At 39.2% G+C, this 17,736-nt stretch overlaps 1 protein-coding gene across 1 annotated transcript in view; it reads right to left on the bottom strand.

Annotated features, from left to right (window-relative positions):
* The window catches only part of LOC124263156 (dorsal-ventral patterning tolloid-like protein 1), a 226,656-nt gene that overhangs the window by 22,431 nt on the left and 186,489 nt on the right, over positions 1–17,736 (bottom strand). Inside the window, 3 exon segments of the mRNA XM_046697723.1 lie at positions 1,456–1,660; positions 8,763–8,861; positions 8,864–8,982. Of these exon segments, the coding sequence (XP_046553679.1) occupies positions 1,456–1,660; positions 8,763–8,861; positions 8,864–8,982 (423 nt within the window).

The raw sequence follows: 17,736 nt of genomic DNA on the forward strand, positions 1-17,736 counted from the left end.
AAATTACAGACATAGTTGAATGTTTGTGTGGTAGTAAATGTGAAAATGTATATAATATTTTTCTTTAAATGTGAATTGTTAAAAGTAGAAAGAGACACAGCTTCAAGTAAATGATTGATTCTGGACCAGACAATCCAGTGACAAAAGGCATGAGCAAACGGGACAAGATGACAAGTGTCAACCAAGTCAGCAAGCCTGATCACATTATTTGCCTCTTATATAACAAGCATGGTTTGCTGAAGACCAATTCTGACCCAGATCTTCATGGGTTATATATATGTTATACAAAGAAATACATGTAAACTGTGTTGTTCACTCTGTACGTGTTGTGTTTTGTTTCCTTGTCTTTCGTACAGTTCGGTTTATGTACAGTATACATTGTAAATCAATTGTGTAAACATCTGGGAGCAGGTAGCCTATGCTGCAGAACTTGTACCCAATCCACTTCATCTTGTGTGAATAGAATATGTTCAAAACAAAACAGAGACATTCAAACATTCAACTTTTAAGGAGAGCAACTATTGCTTGAGGCCACATTTGAGGGTAAGCCATGAAAGATGGATCAGCATTGACAAAGGTGCCAGAATGTACCATGAAATGAAGTTACAAACGAAACAGAAGGTATCAATCAAATTTTCATGTCATCATAAGTTCTAAATGCTTTTCAAAGACCCAAAGAGACAAACATTTATTATAATTGTGGGGTTTGGATTTATTACTATACCTAACAAATATGACTACTACAATCCTGAAACCTGGTTCATGATTTGCGAGATTTTCAATATTAAAACATATTCTGTTACCATGGTGACATCCTATTCTGACATCATATACAGATGTTGTAGATATTTTATTACTAAAGCACCTTAAAAAAAATGTGCTTTTCATGACGCTGTCAGCCATTCTGTGACCTTCACACACATACAGTAAAAACAAGGCATACAATATAAAAATACTGCCTGAAGCTCCCATAAAATATTTGGTGCACTGTAGACCCTTTCATTGACACTCAACTCTCTTGGGAAATAAAATCAAACTTTGTTAAGTTTGGAATCAGCTGCATATTCTTTGATGGCTTAAAATGTGACAATTAAATGTCACAGTGTAGGTTCCTAAGACACAAATTGGAAATATAGAACATTTTCCCAAATTAATTTCAAAATCTAATGTAGTTAAGGCTCCCAAAAGCTTATCAAATGGGTAAATCTGATATTGTATTGATTCTAAACAGAAGTCAAAAACATTATACTTCAAATTGTTATTCTCTTAAGTATGAGTGGAAACAGTTAAGGGTAACCAGAGACCCTGAAAGAGGTTTCCCAGGAGATAGATCTAGTTGGAGTAACTGCATGTAGTTTGTGCATCAGGTAGCAGATCACCTGAGCTGGAGTGTATAAAAAAGTGTGGTGTCATATTTCCTTGCTATCTGTCACATTGTAGAATCCAGTGACTTACTATTCCTCTCCATGGTAGAGGGAGAACTCGATGAAGTGGAGTTTGATCCTCTCTCCGGCTTTCCCCTGGAGTTTGTAGTAACAGAACATGTTGTCTGCGTACATGCCGGGGAAGGTAGGGGACATGATGAAGCCCGTCTTCCTGTTCTCGCTGCGGATGGTGTAGCCGCACATGGCTGGTGGCGCCTCGGTTCCTATATCGTACACTGCTGGAATGGGGAAAACTGTTAAATCAATCCATACAGTCTAGGTTCTCTTATTGGATGGAGGTACTTCTATGTTAGGGGGGATGTACACGTATATTGTAAATGTGCTTTAACAGTAAATTTTCATTTTAATTCAGTATTTTTCTATTTTCTTTCAAGATTACATTTGATAAGTTAAAGTTATTTTGGATGACATGTTCAATTATTGTTTCCACATGAAATAGATATACATGAACTTATATACTTACTGAGAAAATACCATTAAACTTTTTCTTAAAAACATCTCAAGTTTGAATTATGGTGAGATATTGCTTGGGAGAGCAATGAAGTGTTTGTTGAAACTGTGCAAGTGTCAGCCATGATATATTTTGGAAAAAACCCAGCATGGTGCTGCAGCTCACTCTGTCTATGCCTTCCATGATATATTCATACCGGTAACATAGCAGGGTTGCGTTGAATGATTTTATGAACAGACCATTAAGTCAAGGTGCTACTACAACTGGAGATGAAAACACTTGAGTGTAACAACATCTATTTAAAGTGAGTTGGCAGATTCACAGATTCACATCTATACAGTCAGCAGAACAACCCAGGGTGGTACAGATGAACCATATATGTACCCTGCTACCTGCCTTACACTTTACAGCACAGCTGAGTGCTTATTGTTTTATGTCACCTTGAGCAATAGTCACGTAGTATTATTATTACATGTAGTCAACACTCTAACCACACGGCTAGCCCACTGCCTCTCCCTACACCTAGTCAACACTCTAACCACAAGGCTAGCCCACTGCCTCTCCCTACACCTAGTCAATGCTCTAACCACAAGGCTAGCAAACTGCCTCTACCTACACCTAGTCAACACTCTAACCACAAGGCTAGCAAACTGCCTCTACCTACACCTAGTCAACACTCTAACCACAAGGCTAGCTCACTGCCTCTACCTACACCTAGTCAACGCTCTAACCACAAGGCTAGCCCTAGGCCTCTACCTACACCTAGTCAACACTCTAACCACAAGGCTAGCTCACTGCCTCTACCTACACCTAGTCAACACTCTAACCAAAAGGCTAGCTCACTGCCTCTACCTACACCTAGTCAACGCTCTAACCACAAGGCTAGCCCTAGGCCTCTACCTACACCTAGTCAACACTCTAACCACAAGGCTACCTCACCACCTCTCCCTACACCTAGTCAACGCTCTAACCACAAGGCTAGCCCACTGCCTCTACCTACACCTAGTCAACACTCTAACCACAAGGCTAGCTCACCACCTCTACCTACACCTAGTCAACACTCTAACCACAAGGCTAGCTCACTGCCTCTACCAACACCTAGTCAACACTCCAACCACAAGACTAGCTCAATGCCTCTACCTACACCAAGTCAACACTCTAACCACAAGGCTAGCCCACTGCCTCTACCTACACCTAGTCAACACTCTAACCACAAGGCTAGCCCACTGCCTCTACCTACACTTAGTCAACATTCTAACCACAAGGCTAGCTCACCACCTCTATCTACACCTAGTCAACACTCTAACCACAAGGCTAGCCCATTGCCTCTACCTACACATAGTTAACACTCTTACCACAAGGCTAGCCCACTGCCTCTACCTACACATAGTTAACACTCTAACCACAAGGCTAGCAAACTGCCTCTACCTACACCTAGTCAACACTCTAACCACAAGGCTAGCCCACTGCCTCTACCTACACCTAGTCAACACTCTAACCACAAGGCTAGCTCACTGCCTCTACCTACACATAGTCAACACTCTAACCACAAGGCTAGCCCTAGGCCTCTACCTACACCTAGTCAACGCTCTAACCACAGGGCTAGCCCACTGCCTCTACCTACACCAAATCAACACTCTAACCACAAGGCTAGCCCACTGTGTCTACCTACACCTAGTCAACACTCTAACCACAAGGCTAGCTCACTGCCTCTACCTACACCTAGTCAACACTCTAACCACAAGACTAGCCCACTGCCTCTACCTAAACATAGTCAACACTCTAACCACAAGGCTAGCCCACTGCCTCTACCTACACCTAGTCAACACTCTAACCACAAGGCTAGCTCACTGCCTCTACCTACACCTAGTCAACACTCTAACCACAGGCTAGCTCACCACTGCCTCTACCTACACCTAGTCAACACTCTAACCACAAGGCTAGCCCACTGCCTCTACCTACACCAAGTCAACGCTCTAACCACAAGGCTAGCCCACTGTGTCTACCTACACCTAGTCAACGCTCTAACCACAAGGCTAGCTCACTGCCTCTACCTACACCTAGTCAACACTCTAACCACAAGGCTAGCCCACCACCTCTACCTACACCTAGTCAACACTCTAACCACAAGGCTAGCTCACTGCCTCTACCTACACCTAGTCAACACTCTAACCACAAGGCTAGCCCACTGCCACTACCTACAACTAGTCAACACTCTAACCACAAGGCTAGCCCACTGCTTCTACCTACACCTAGTCAACACTCTAACCACAAGGCTAGTCCACTGCCTCTACCTACACCTAGTCAACACTCTAACCACAAGGCTAGCATACTGCCTCTACCTACACCTAGTCAACACTCTAACCACAAGGCTAGCAAACTGCCTCTACCTACACTTAGTCAACACTCTAACCACAAGGCTAGCTCACTGCCTCTACCTACACTTAGTCAACACTCTAACCACAAGGCTAGCTCACTGCCTCTACCTACACTTAGTCAACACTCTAACCACAAGGCTAGCTCACCACCTCTATCTACACCTAGTCAACACTCTAACCACAAGGCTAGCCCATTGCCTCTACCTACACATAGTTAACACTCTTACCACAAGGCTAGCCCACTGCCTCTACCTACACATAGTTAACACTCTAACCACAAGGCTACCAAACTGCCTCTACCTACACCTAGTCAACACTCTAACCACAAGGCTAGCCCACTGCCTCTACCTACACCTAGTCAACACTCTAACCACAAGGCTAGCAAACTGCCTCTACCTACACTTAGTCAACACTCTAACCACAAGGCTAGCCCACTGCCTCTACCTACACCTAGTCAACACTCTAACCACAAGGCTAGCCCATTGCCTCTACCTACACTTAGTCAACACTCTAACCACAAGGCTAGCCCACTGCCTCTACCTACACCTAGTCAACACTCTAACCACAAGGCTAGCATACTGCCTCTACCTACACCTAGTCAACGCTCTAACCACAAGGCTAGCCCACTGCCTCTACCAACACATAGTCAACGCTCTAACCACAAGGCTAGCCCATTGCCTCTACCTACACCTAGTCAACACTCTAACCACAAGGCTAGCCCATTGCCTCTACCTACACCTAGTCAACACTCTAACCACAAGACTAGCCCACTGCCTCTACCTACACCTAGTCAACACTCTAACCACAAGGCTAGCCCATTGCCTCTACCTACACCTAGTCAACACTCTAACCACAAGGCTAGCTCACTGCCTCTACCTACACTTAGTCAACACTCTAACCACAAGGCTAGCAGACTGCCTCTACCTACACATAGTCAACACTCTAACCACAAGGCTAGCTCACTGCCTCTACCTACACCTAGTCAACACTCTAACCACAAGGCTAGCTCACTGCCTCTACCTACACCTAGTCAACACTCTAACCACAAGGCTAGCATACTGCCTCTACCTACACATAGTCAACACTCTAACCACAAGGCTAGCCCACTGCCTCTACCTACACCTAGTCAACACTCTAACCACAAGGCTAGCTCACTGCCTCTACCAACACATAGTCAACGCTCTAACCACAAGGCTAGCCCACTGCCCCTACCTACACCTAGTCAACGCTCTAACCACAAGGCTAGTCCACTGCCTCTACCTACACCAAGTCAACACTCCAACCACAAGGCTAACCCACTGCCTCTACCTACACCTAGTCAACAATCTAACCACAAGGCTAGCATACTGCCTCTACCTACACATAGTCAACACTCTAACCACAAGGCTAGCCCACTGCCTCTACCTACACCTAGTCAACGCTCTAACCACAAGGCTAGTCCACTGCCTCTACCTACACTTAGTCAACACTCTAACCACAAGGCTAGCCCACTGTGTCTACCTACACTTAGTCAACACTCTAACCACAAGGCTAGCATACTGCCTCTACCTACACTTAGTCAATGCTCTGTCTCCCTACATCAAGTGACAATCAGTGTTGACACCAGAAGGGTAAGCATGTCCTTCTCTACTAGTAACACACTTAGTCCACAATGGAGAGAAAAAAAGCAGGCTATTATACAAGCTCACTACACCTTAAGCCAAGCTGAACCAAATACATTCATTTCCACCTTACCATTCCATTAGGAATATTTGACTCTACTCTCTAATATAACAGAGGGATTAACAGATGAACAGAATGATTAAACTAGTAACACATATTAATTTTTATGAGCACTTCACACCACTGAGGTTGTCTGAATTACTGACCACACCATTATCACATACATTTCGTCTTATGGCTTACTGATTTTTCTAACCAATTAGTTTTGGTCAGATGAAATAAAAATATATTTGAGTCGATCAATATTTTGTTATTTTATTTGGAAAAAGTTGTGTGGGTCGGTCTGTTATGTGGGAGAAAATCAATGTTACTTAATGTTTTAAGTGCAGGTTGTGTAGCATTTTCACAGTTTTTCTTCATGACAGGCTACATACCTAACATTTGGTCAATTATTATATGAAATGGTAAAAATTACCCTATTCATCAAGCATAAGAGATACAGCCCTCATGACAATAATGTAAACCAAAACTACCTTAATTGTATTTTCAAAATTTTAACTTAATATTAAAAGAGTTTTGCCAAATCAAATATAACGTCAGCAATACTATCAAAAACAAACTGAACTTTTCCTATTATGTAGGTATTATACATACATCAGTCCTTCATCAGATACACATAATCATACATGTATAATGAATTCAAAGCATTATTTTTTCAGTGCCATTTGGAAAATTGCTATTATAATGATCTGGTTTCATCATAGAAACCTGTACATCATGCCGCTGACAAACAGAGGTTTGGAATAAAAGTACAAACTAAACAAAATTGCGAAACCTTTTAAAAAGTTCGTAAATGATCTGATCTCCAAGAACATCATGATGCCAAGTAGTATTTGTTCATTTGTCTCCAACAAATAGATCAACGATCATGATACAGTGAAAATGAACTGGCATCGAACAACATGATTCCTTGCAGCATAAATACTGTTATTTGAATCTTGGAAACGGTAACATTTCCTGAGATTCTTGGTCATCATGTATCTTTGTTGAATACTACTTTAGTGGTAACTTGAACCACACAGTTTATATGAGAACAAAAAAAATGAAAGAGGTCAGCACAAAACAGACATTTTTATGAACAAAACAAAGTCATGAACTACAAACCAATTCATCTTGTGAAAATGTTCATCACGAGTGATCTTATCTAAAAGTAAGTTTTACTCATAATCAGTCAATGTTTCATGTGTCAATGGTTGAAATGATCTCACATAAATTTTTTGTAAATTTTATTACATTATATCCTGAAAACAAAATATAATGTTTGTTGAAAACACACAGGGATCTAGCTTACATTTCCCTACTTGAAGCTACACTAACAGTCTGGGCAGTTATGGAGATAGAAATGTATTTCGTATTATTTTGCCTCTTTATATCATGAATGTAGCCTGAACTTTAATTTGCCATGCAAAACATTCCATATCTTCTCATTTCATTGATTTGAAAATCAAAGTAAATCAAGAGCCTGAAGAATCGACATGTTTTCACAAAAGCTTAATAAATAATGTACTGCAATCTCGGTGGAGCACTTTGTTAGGAAGACACAATTAAAGTGTGAAAACAGTTCTCCTATAGGAATAAAACTATCAGGAACAGTCTCTGGAGGAATCCATAAATGCAACAAACTCTTTCAAGAACACAAAACAAAGAGATGGCAAAAGTTTGCATAAAAGTACTTTTGCCAATCAGTCTGGAAATATTCTGAAGAATGGGTATACTATTAACATACAAATGGCTTTTTTGAGTAAGACAACTTGTTATATCTCTCATTACTCTTTTCAAAATAAGACAAGAAGATAATGTCTCTTTTAACTTTAAAAGCATTCCTTCTATTGTAAATGTTACTGTACCCTTGTTCTTGCTCACACAAGGAAACACTGGTCTAAATTGGTTCTATCAGTGAAGAACAGTTTGAAAGAGAGTACAATACACAGATGTAAAGTTTTGGAGAGAATTGACAATTCCTATTTTTCTATTTCTCGTGACATAGCATAATCAGAGGATTCAGATGAAGATGAATCACATCAAAATGAAAGAATGTAAAGAAGTTACATTTATCGTAAGCAATTACTCTTCCTCACAGTCCATAAACCATATTTATATTCTCTCTTCTGCACAGCCTTTCTCCAAAGCTATAACCCTAAATGAAGTGAGTTCACATTTCTGAGGTTCTGAATCCCCATCTCACTGGAGCTCTTATTGAAATGGAGTTATCTGTTTATGTCAAAATTATATATTCTCAGAGACTAAACATTAGTAAGTCTGTCTCACAGTTACTGAACCACATTATTTTCCTTCCGCCTGGCCGTTTCTGCAATGCTGAAACCCTGAATGGAGCATCTAGATTTCCTTAGGTTCACTAGGGCTCCTTTTCAGTTTAAATGGAATTACTTGTGTTTATCAAAATTATGTATATTCAGAGACTGGGCATTAGTCTACATAAGAAATATGCAGACTTCTGAATGAACAAAACCAGACTTGCTCCTACTGTTTGATGGCATGTTGGGGTCAGCTCATTTCCTTGGGAAGTATTGTCAGAAGAACACACCATTGCTACCCTGGATGATACATCTGAATGTTAGTCCTTCCTAAACACACCCTACAGTTGAGGTCACGCATTGAACCAGCAGACAACCTTCAATATACTTGGTTTCTAAAATACTGAGTGGATTGCTGTAAGCATGGACTGCATGCAGCTGGAGATATGGAAAGTCAACTATCACGCAATGAAATGGAGCCCTTGCTGTGTACAAGAACCAACATACTTACAAGCATCAAAGAACTCATAGTATCCCGTGAAGCCTTTATGCTCCTTGGTGGCGTCTGTATAGAAGGAGAGGACGATGAAATTTTTGCTAGACACAATCAAGTTTTGTAAACTCCAAGTAAATCTCCACAGAAGCGACCAGCCAGCTGAGCATCCAGTAGATTCAGTGTCTCTCGTTCACTCTTTATTTGTGTGTAGATGTCCAGATAGTCATGGTCACACCTGGAAAATACAATCACAATCACCATTAGCTTCAGATTATATACACACACCAAATTTTTAAGTTAGTTTTATGGTGCAGAATCACCAGACATGGCAGGCTGATGTAGACTAGACGAGTTGGTACTGAAAGAGCTATGCATCATGTACACAGTCTGCATACAACCAACCAGCCACTGTAACTGTCTCATGTCTGCATCTTTATTGTGACAAGGACTAAGAGGTCTTATAACTCAGACAAGTGCAAATCCTGTATCTTATGACTTATCACTTTTAAAGGAATAAGATTACTGACCCATTCAGATGAGGTAAGACGAGTAGTGTCAGTCACAAATGTAACAATCTGATTTTTGTCTAACTCTTATTACGATCTTATCATGATCTGTGGTGAAGAAGAAGAAGAAGAAGAAGAAGAAGAAGAAGAATCAGCTTTGGCACAAGGCTAGTACCATATGATTAGTGTGGGGTTACTGTTGGTAAGCCATTACACATTATGCATGTATTGTTGTTTAACAATGCATACAGCAATATTCCAGGATATACTGTCAGGATTATCAGAATATATATATTTCATGATTGTGAATAAAGGCAAAAATGCAGTGAAAAATTAGATGACTGGATCACTGTAAATCGAGAATACCATATTCATCCTTATCACCAGAGATAAATGAACAATATTTCCTTCATTCCTCCATGACAAGAGTCCTCATTTGACACTTAGAGTTCAGCATGTGTTATATTTGGGATTACACTTTCTCAATAAATATAACACATGTTACATTTGACCACTTTCTAAAATGGCATTGTGTATTTCATAACTTACAGTTCAGCAGAGAAGGAGATCATGTTGCCGAGACAATCATCAAAATGAAGCAGTTAGTGACCAGACTGAACAGTACACCAACTGTCATCAGAAATAATTCAACACACTACCTTCATTTTCAATAATGTCCATATTGTCATGAAAAGTATATAAAAAACCAAAAACATCTGAAACGTCACCAGTTTACTACTAGACTAATCTGTATAGCAAGTTTCAACAAAAATTCTGCTCTGGAAATGGAAAATGGCTGGCTGACAGATGGACAGAAAGATGATTGCTATATCCCACATTTTACAGAGGTGATACTATTTCACATTCCTCGGAACAAAATAGGATGGAGCACTTAAAATATTGTTTCATAATACAATTATTACAACACAATTTCCAGCTCTTAAAATGTGATACATCATAATGATCTGACTACATAATATTGACTGTCATCACAGAAAGTTGTAGTGTTAAGAACAATTGCAATTCTCCAGATTAAACAACCATGAAAAATAAACAAGTCGCACTGTGATGAGGACATAAAATCTAGTCAGAAAGCAATCTGGGGAGTAATTTGTTTAAATACACCAAGGAAATGCATGTTTTATTAAAGTCCAAGCTTGTCCAATATGCAATATCTCTGTTTCCTAGTTTACAGCCGGAGAGATAGCTGGCTTTCATGGCATCCTATTACAGTGGAGCTGTATTGTACTTGCTGGAGGACTGTGTATGATACCATGCTGCTGTGATTGGTGGTAATTGCTGCAGGAACCAAAGCAGCTGTCATAAAGCCAACATTACTCCCAGAAAAACCTTCATGTCTGAAAGATTCTGTTAATTGCTGATAAAATGGACATACTTTGATGTGTGCTCTTGAGAATGTTTCAATCAATAATTTCACTGACAGGAATCTTTTAATCTCCTATTGACAAGTAATAATCAAAGATGTGTTTAGATTTTTCTCTGGTTATTTGGTTCATATTTACTGTTTATGGTTTGGAACACTTCCCGATAATTGTTTAATAATCAGCGGACTTTACATTTTCCCTTCAATTTTAATCATGTTTAACTTGCTGCATTAAGGTTGAAAGGGGGTGATTTTGCAAGAGATGTTATATTTGAGCTGTGCATTATGGTCCTGTCAAACAAGAATTGCAGCTATGTTAGACAGCAAATAAACAGCAGTCTTATTGGAACATTGTGAAGTTTAGATTAAACTTGCTATGGAAATACCAGAACTATGATCACACTAGAAACCACACAAAATCCAGTCTTCAGTGAATCTCTTCAGAAAGTGTTTCTGTTGAGTGAGTGAGTTTAGTTTTATGCCACATTCAGCAATATTCCAGCTATATAGCAGCAGCCTGTAAATAATCAAGTCTGGACCAGACAATCCAGTGATCAACAGCATGAGCATCGATCTATGCAAATGGGTTTCAATGACATGTGTCAACCAGGTGATCCCATTAATCGCCTCTTACGACAAGCATGGTTTGCTGAAGATCAATTCTATCAATTTGTTTTTGTTGATATAAAGAAAGTAAAACCAGTTCTATTGTCATACAACATCTCTGTCAATCAATCACAACAGTGATGATAACAGGTGTGTGGATATAGCATATCCTGTTCGACTCATGACACCAATCACAAACACATGCAAAGACAAGTCAATTGTTCACCTGAAAAAAAAAGTCCATGGGTACATATTGGCATGAGTTGAAATAGGGAATTGCATAGGACATTATTGTTAATGAAGTGTGGAATTCAGAAATATCCTCCACATGTCCACCATGAAATGTTTTGAAAGCCTTATGGTGCCTTGAATGTTGTAAACATGATCAAAGAACTTTAGAACAAGAGTCATATGGTGCTCATTGAAATCTTCATGGAAAGAACATGCCCAGTTTTACCATCATGAAATGTTGAGACCAAAGGCTGGAACTGCTAGAATAGTCCTCGAGGTAAAGGGAGCAGTTGACTACTGGAAATGTTAAGTCATACCTCTTGTCATCTCAACACCAGTTGTCAACTGTTTAGGCATTTCATTGCTCAAAAATAGCAAAAGTAATGAGGCCTTGCTAAATTAGCTATCCCATCTGACATCACATGTTTCTTGCCTTGGTGAAATACATCACACAGAGTGAGCTACAGCTTCAAGGAACTCCAAGGACCACCAAATGGAGATCGTTTACAACCATACTTCCATCTGCATTTTGAATACAACTAACCGCAAGTGGCCAGGGGATGCAAACAGTTTCAGTTCCATCAGTTCATTACAAGTATGTTCATTATAAATGTAGTTTACCACTCATAGTTCATCTTAATCACTTCCTTCTTCAGTTTAATGCATACAAATGTTTTGAACAGTTTTCTCAAAATGGGCATTGGGCATAAAGAATATAAAGTGCCCTAAAACAAACATGTTCAGAAATTTCTATGACACCCTAAATATCAAGATATTGTGACTTCATGCAGAAATCTTTCAGATTAGAGCATCACCTTGACTACAATTCACATAGACACTTCAATTAAAAGACGGTATAGCTAACCCCAGCTTAAAAAGCTGATTAAATATCAGGCTCTATATTTAACACTTAGAAAAGATAAGAACAATGAATTTCTTATTTGATGCTGCAACAAGGGCCCTACTCATCATAGACTTGACCAAGGCCATATGTTTCCCTAAGTGGTAATACCAAAGGTTAGCAACTGCACAAACTCCGTAAATAATTCATTAATAAGCAAGTGTTCAGAAGATCTATGGTGAAACTCCGTAAATAATTCATTGGTAAAGATGTCTTCAGTAGTTAAGCAAGTGTTCAGAAGATCTATGGTGAAACTGTATCAGGCTGATCAACCAATTCACTCAGTTCTCTTTGTCACCTGTACTTCTAAATTCATTCTGATGACACTAGGAAAGGCAAACAGGTTCATTCTGATGGCACTAGGAAAGGCAAACAGGTTCATTCTGATGGCACTAGGAAAGGCAAACAGGTTCATTCTGATGGCACTAGGAAAGACAAACAGGTTCATTCTGATGGCACTAGGAAAGGCAAACAGGTTCATTCTGATGGCACTAGGAAAGGCAAACAGGTTCATTCTGACGACACTAGGAAAGGCAAACAGGTTCATTCTGAAGGCACTAGGAAAGGCAAACAGGTTCATTCTGATGGCACTAGGAAAGGCAAACAGGTTCATTCTGATGGCACTAGGAAAGGCAAACAGGTTCATTCTGATGGCACTAGGAAAGGCAAACAGGTTCAAAATGTCCCCATTTGCTACAACTGTTTGTTTATTTAGACTTATGGCACATATGCCTGTTGTCATTCGCATCTTCATGAGATGGCAAGTTTTTCGCTGTTTTGGTTATTTCCATTCATCACTTACAATACATGATGTTATTAAAGCCTTGCCTCCTGTAGGATCTGTCTGCTAGCCTGACAGTACTGAAATGTTGGAGGGACTCCCTGTGTTCTCACATTGGTTGCCAATGGTGGGGCAGGATACAATCACGTTTTGAGAAACTGTTGAATTATCACAATTTGATAGTGATTCATAAACACATGCTTTCGATACATTCAACGTACAATCTTCTGAGCCTTCTTAGAAATATCAAGAGGGTTTTGCACTTAAAAAATTAAGTATATAAATCATTATGATTAAAATGATCTGTGGACGAGTTGGATTAAAACTCATTACTAGTTGAGTTACGAAAATATATTTGTAGGATATTACTTGAACTTTAGTTAAACATACATCCAAGTGAAAAATGAAATTGAAGTGCAGTAGTTACCATACACATAATTTGAAAACCCCCAAAACAAACACTTTCAGTACTACACAGCTACCAAGAGAAAGGTCACAGTTACAGTGTTTGTTGACTAAATCATAGAAGTCATTGTTTTGAAACATTGTTTCCTGTTCATTTATTGTCTAGTACAGGATATGACAAAATGATGTTGAGTGTAGAGGCTGTATTAGCATTTTATCAATTCTCATCATAGCTTTATCAATAGGTTGATGATAATCATATTTCTAATGAAGTAGCACAAGTGCTGCTTTCCTATACTAAATTGATGATAATCTTTTAATATATCTAATGAAGTAGTACCCTGTCTAAGCACAAGTGCAGAGTAATCTGTGATAACTGGTGCCACACAGCAGACACTGAGTTCCAGTCTGGCTTCTACAACCTACTTAGAGGTCACAAGAACATCTGACAAAGGTCAGCATAGTCAAGTCTCAGTTTGTGTGTGCCCACACAACAGACACTGACTTCCAGTCTGGCTTCTACAACCTACTTAGAGGTCACAAGAACATCTGACAAGGTCAGCATAGTCAAGTCTCAGTGTGAAACTTGCCAGTACACATAAGTACCACTAGAAATCATTCAGTGTATTGGATGTTCCAGGTGATATCCCTGACCTGTATACTCTTCTTATCTAACCCAGCTACTACCCAGCTGAACTCAGACTCAGAATACCCACGTCAGCCTTGGTGTGTCCAGCTAGGTAAGACTGACCATGCATCTAGAAGTATGTGAGACAGTTCATTATAAAGGTAAATTCCCACTTGCACTCAGTGCTTATATATACATTAACAATTATGGACATCAATGTGAAATATTTATTCACTTGCAAAGTGGCATTAGTACAACAGTATAAAAAACCCAATCATGTCAAAAGGCATGTGTTTCTCTTCAGAACAGTTCAGAAAAGACTTTGGTTTCTAACTGGCAGCTTTGAGACTGTAATGTTTGTTATGTTGTTTGAGTGGAAACTGTCCTATTGGGTATGTAGCCACATTCTTCAGTTATCTTGAGCCATGAGGACTGGCACATGTCAGTTAAAGAATTACACAATCAGCTGCTCAGGTATAATTAATATAAGATAAAGGTTTTTGCTGAAGTGCTTCAGCATTTGAAATTAAAATTTTGTCAGTTTGCTATCCATTCTTTGGTTGCCTGGGTAAACATAAACAGTAATCGTTATACGATAGATTGAATGCAGCAAAAGTTGTCTCATAAAGGGCAGGGTTCCCAGTCAGCCAATCAAATGCCTAAAATGACGTGACTTGTGCACCTTTTGCAAGTATTCAAAAAATCTGCACAAATAAGTTTTACTGCTGGGGTAGTAAGAATATGTGATGCCTCCTCAAGAGGAATGGGGACTTTCAACAGTATAGGTATGATGTATCAGGGTGTGGGTGCAAACTTTGTTTATTTAAAAACAACAACAATACCATGAACCAAGGCTCATGCCTCTCATCTGAATAAAAAATCTAACCTAGGACAATGTTGGCTCCCCTACTCTACATGACATGTAACAATTAAGTCACTTACATACATGCCTTTTCTTTATTACAGTAAAATGAGTGAATTAGAATATAATATGTCAAAGGCAAACAGGAGGTAATCCATGCCTTCATTTAGCAGGCAAACACTTATGGAATGAATCTGCCCCAAGAACTCAAAGACTCTCAAACGTTGTCATCCTTTAAATCCTTACTAAAAACTTTCCTCTTCCGCCAAGCTTTCCCTGACTCTTAATATCAAACCATGTTTTTGCGCTTTGACATCCTTATGTTTGGAAATAGCGCTATATAAATGCACTATTATTATTATTATTACCTTATTATTATTATAATTATATTATTATTATTATTATTATTAAGTCCCTACCAAAACAGCATTGTTATCTTGCTTGTTTATTGGTGACATGAACTTCAACCCTGTCATAAACTTCATCCTTTTGCATAATTAACTCTGGATTGATAGTCAGTCGATCATTACCCATCTTGATGACCAACCAGACAAGACCGCCTCCGTGGTGTAGTGGTTAGAGCGTCCGCCCGGAGAGCGGAAGGTCGCGGGTTCGATCCCCGACCACGTCATACCAAAAGACGTTAAAATATGGTACTTGTTGGTCCCTGCCTGGTGCTCTGCATTAATGGGTACAACAAGGACTGGTCGGCTCGGAGTCAGTATAATGTGTCTGAGTGGGGTATTCATGCTACACTGCGGCATGGTATCTCAGTGGGCTAGCACTATAAAACCAGCTTCAGTCTGGGCTAGTACAAGCAGCCGCACATACACATACACACGCATGCACGTCATCATATGAGCGAAATATTCTCAAGTACGACGTTAAACCCAATTTCACCTCACCTCACCAAACAGACAAACCTGGCCAGAGACCGATGATGTCCTGTAAAGAGAGCCAGGCATACAGTGTGTTCAGTTTGTCCTGGAACAGGGTCTCTGGATGCACTGCTCTCTACATTGTAATGCATCCATCGTTAATAAACATAAGTGGGCAAGGTTTCTGGAGGGATCCAGTTCAGCAGTGCTCTGCAGTATATCCAAGCACACATAGAAGTAAGAAGATACTTTTACAAATCTGAATTTGATGGATGAAATAGAGTCCCTGTCTTTGATAATAATATACACAGCTTGTAAATAAGTTGACTATAAGAGATGATTGGACATAACTTTCATTGATGAACACATTTGTGTCACTAAAGTAACCATGTATCCACCATTCACTGTGTTGTTTATTCAAGAAACATGATAGATGAATATTACACAAGTGATAAAACACTTCAAGGGCAGAACACACAGATCACTGGATCAGACTTGGAGTTTCAGTAGGTAACAAAAAGCCAAGAAAGTTTTTGATACCGAGGAATTTCTACTTTAAAGGGACAGATTAGTATACTGCCTTAGGTTGAAACGTCAGACTGACACCATGAACAAACAATCCACATCGCCACGGAAACCTTAGATTGTGCAAAATATCTCAAAAGGTGGTGATTTTTGCCTGGGGCTATCTGAAAGTAGCTTATTTCAGGATTAGTACGAGACAGGTAGCAATGGCAGAGACAGAGAGAGACAAAGATAACAAATAATCTGTTAGAAAAAACAGGAATCTACATCAATTAAAATTACATAGCAGTCTGAGATTCCAGCAAAGGGACAAGGTGACATGAAGATAGACAACATCAAGAGACAAACTACTTTATCATCAAAACCTGTGCTCATCTGACACACATACAGACATTGATTTGAAATCCTTTGTTCTCCTTTGCTTAAATTTTGTTCTAGACAGCTATAATGTTTTGGACTTTTTTCTTTTATGTGAGATGTGCCAAAAAGGTTAGTAGCCAGTTCCTGGAGATAGAAAAACCTTCTAGAATAAACCAGCCCCGGAACTTCAGAATTAGGCACGGAAGTAGAGCATGTGTAAGTTCCTGCCTCAAGAGAACAAAGGATCACCTGTGGACTAATTAAATTACGCACACATGCACATTAGTTTTTGTTAGGCTTAAGTAAAGATGGCAAATGGCTGTACATTTAGACCTGGAGCAGAGAGCAAGCTATTCATATAGGTGGCTACACTAACTCTCTTGGACTATTCATTTGTTGTATTCATCAGAGACATAATAAACTTGGAAAAAAGTTTGAATGGATGTGTTTTCAAATTGGCTTTATTCCATCATGAAATGAGAATATCCTCAACCAAATATCAGTCTCGTACTTTAGCTTGTCAGCTGACAACCTATTTCATCAAATTCTCACATGAGCAATCAATTAATTCCAATTTCTGTTACGTTTACTTCAAAACTATTAACTTCTGGCTGAATGCAGAGGTTCTACTTGATAAAATTTTACAGTATTTTCTTGCAGTTAATGTTTTCATGAATTGTAGAATATGTCCTAATTTTGTCATTTTCTTGAAAAGAAAGACACTGTGATTAGACAGACTGGAACCTTTCTAAATCTTACAAAAACGATTTCTTGCCAACAATGAAAGCAACTAAACCATTTCCAATATCATTAGCATTCCACAGTACAAATAGTACATTCCACAGTACAAATAGTACATTCCACAGTACAAATAGTACATTCCACAGTACAAATAGTACATTCCACAGTACAAATAGTACAT

Source organism: Haliotis rubra, unplaced genomic scaffold (assembly GCF_003918875.1).
Source record: "Haliotis rubra isolate DU_JTF1 unplaced genomic scaffold, ASM391887v1 Scf87, whole genome shotgun sequence".
Taxonomy (NCBI): Eukaryota; Metazoa; Mollusca; class Gastropoda; order Lepetellida; family Haliotidae; genus Haliotis; species Haliotis rubra.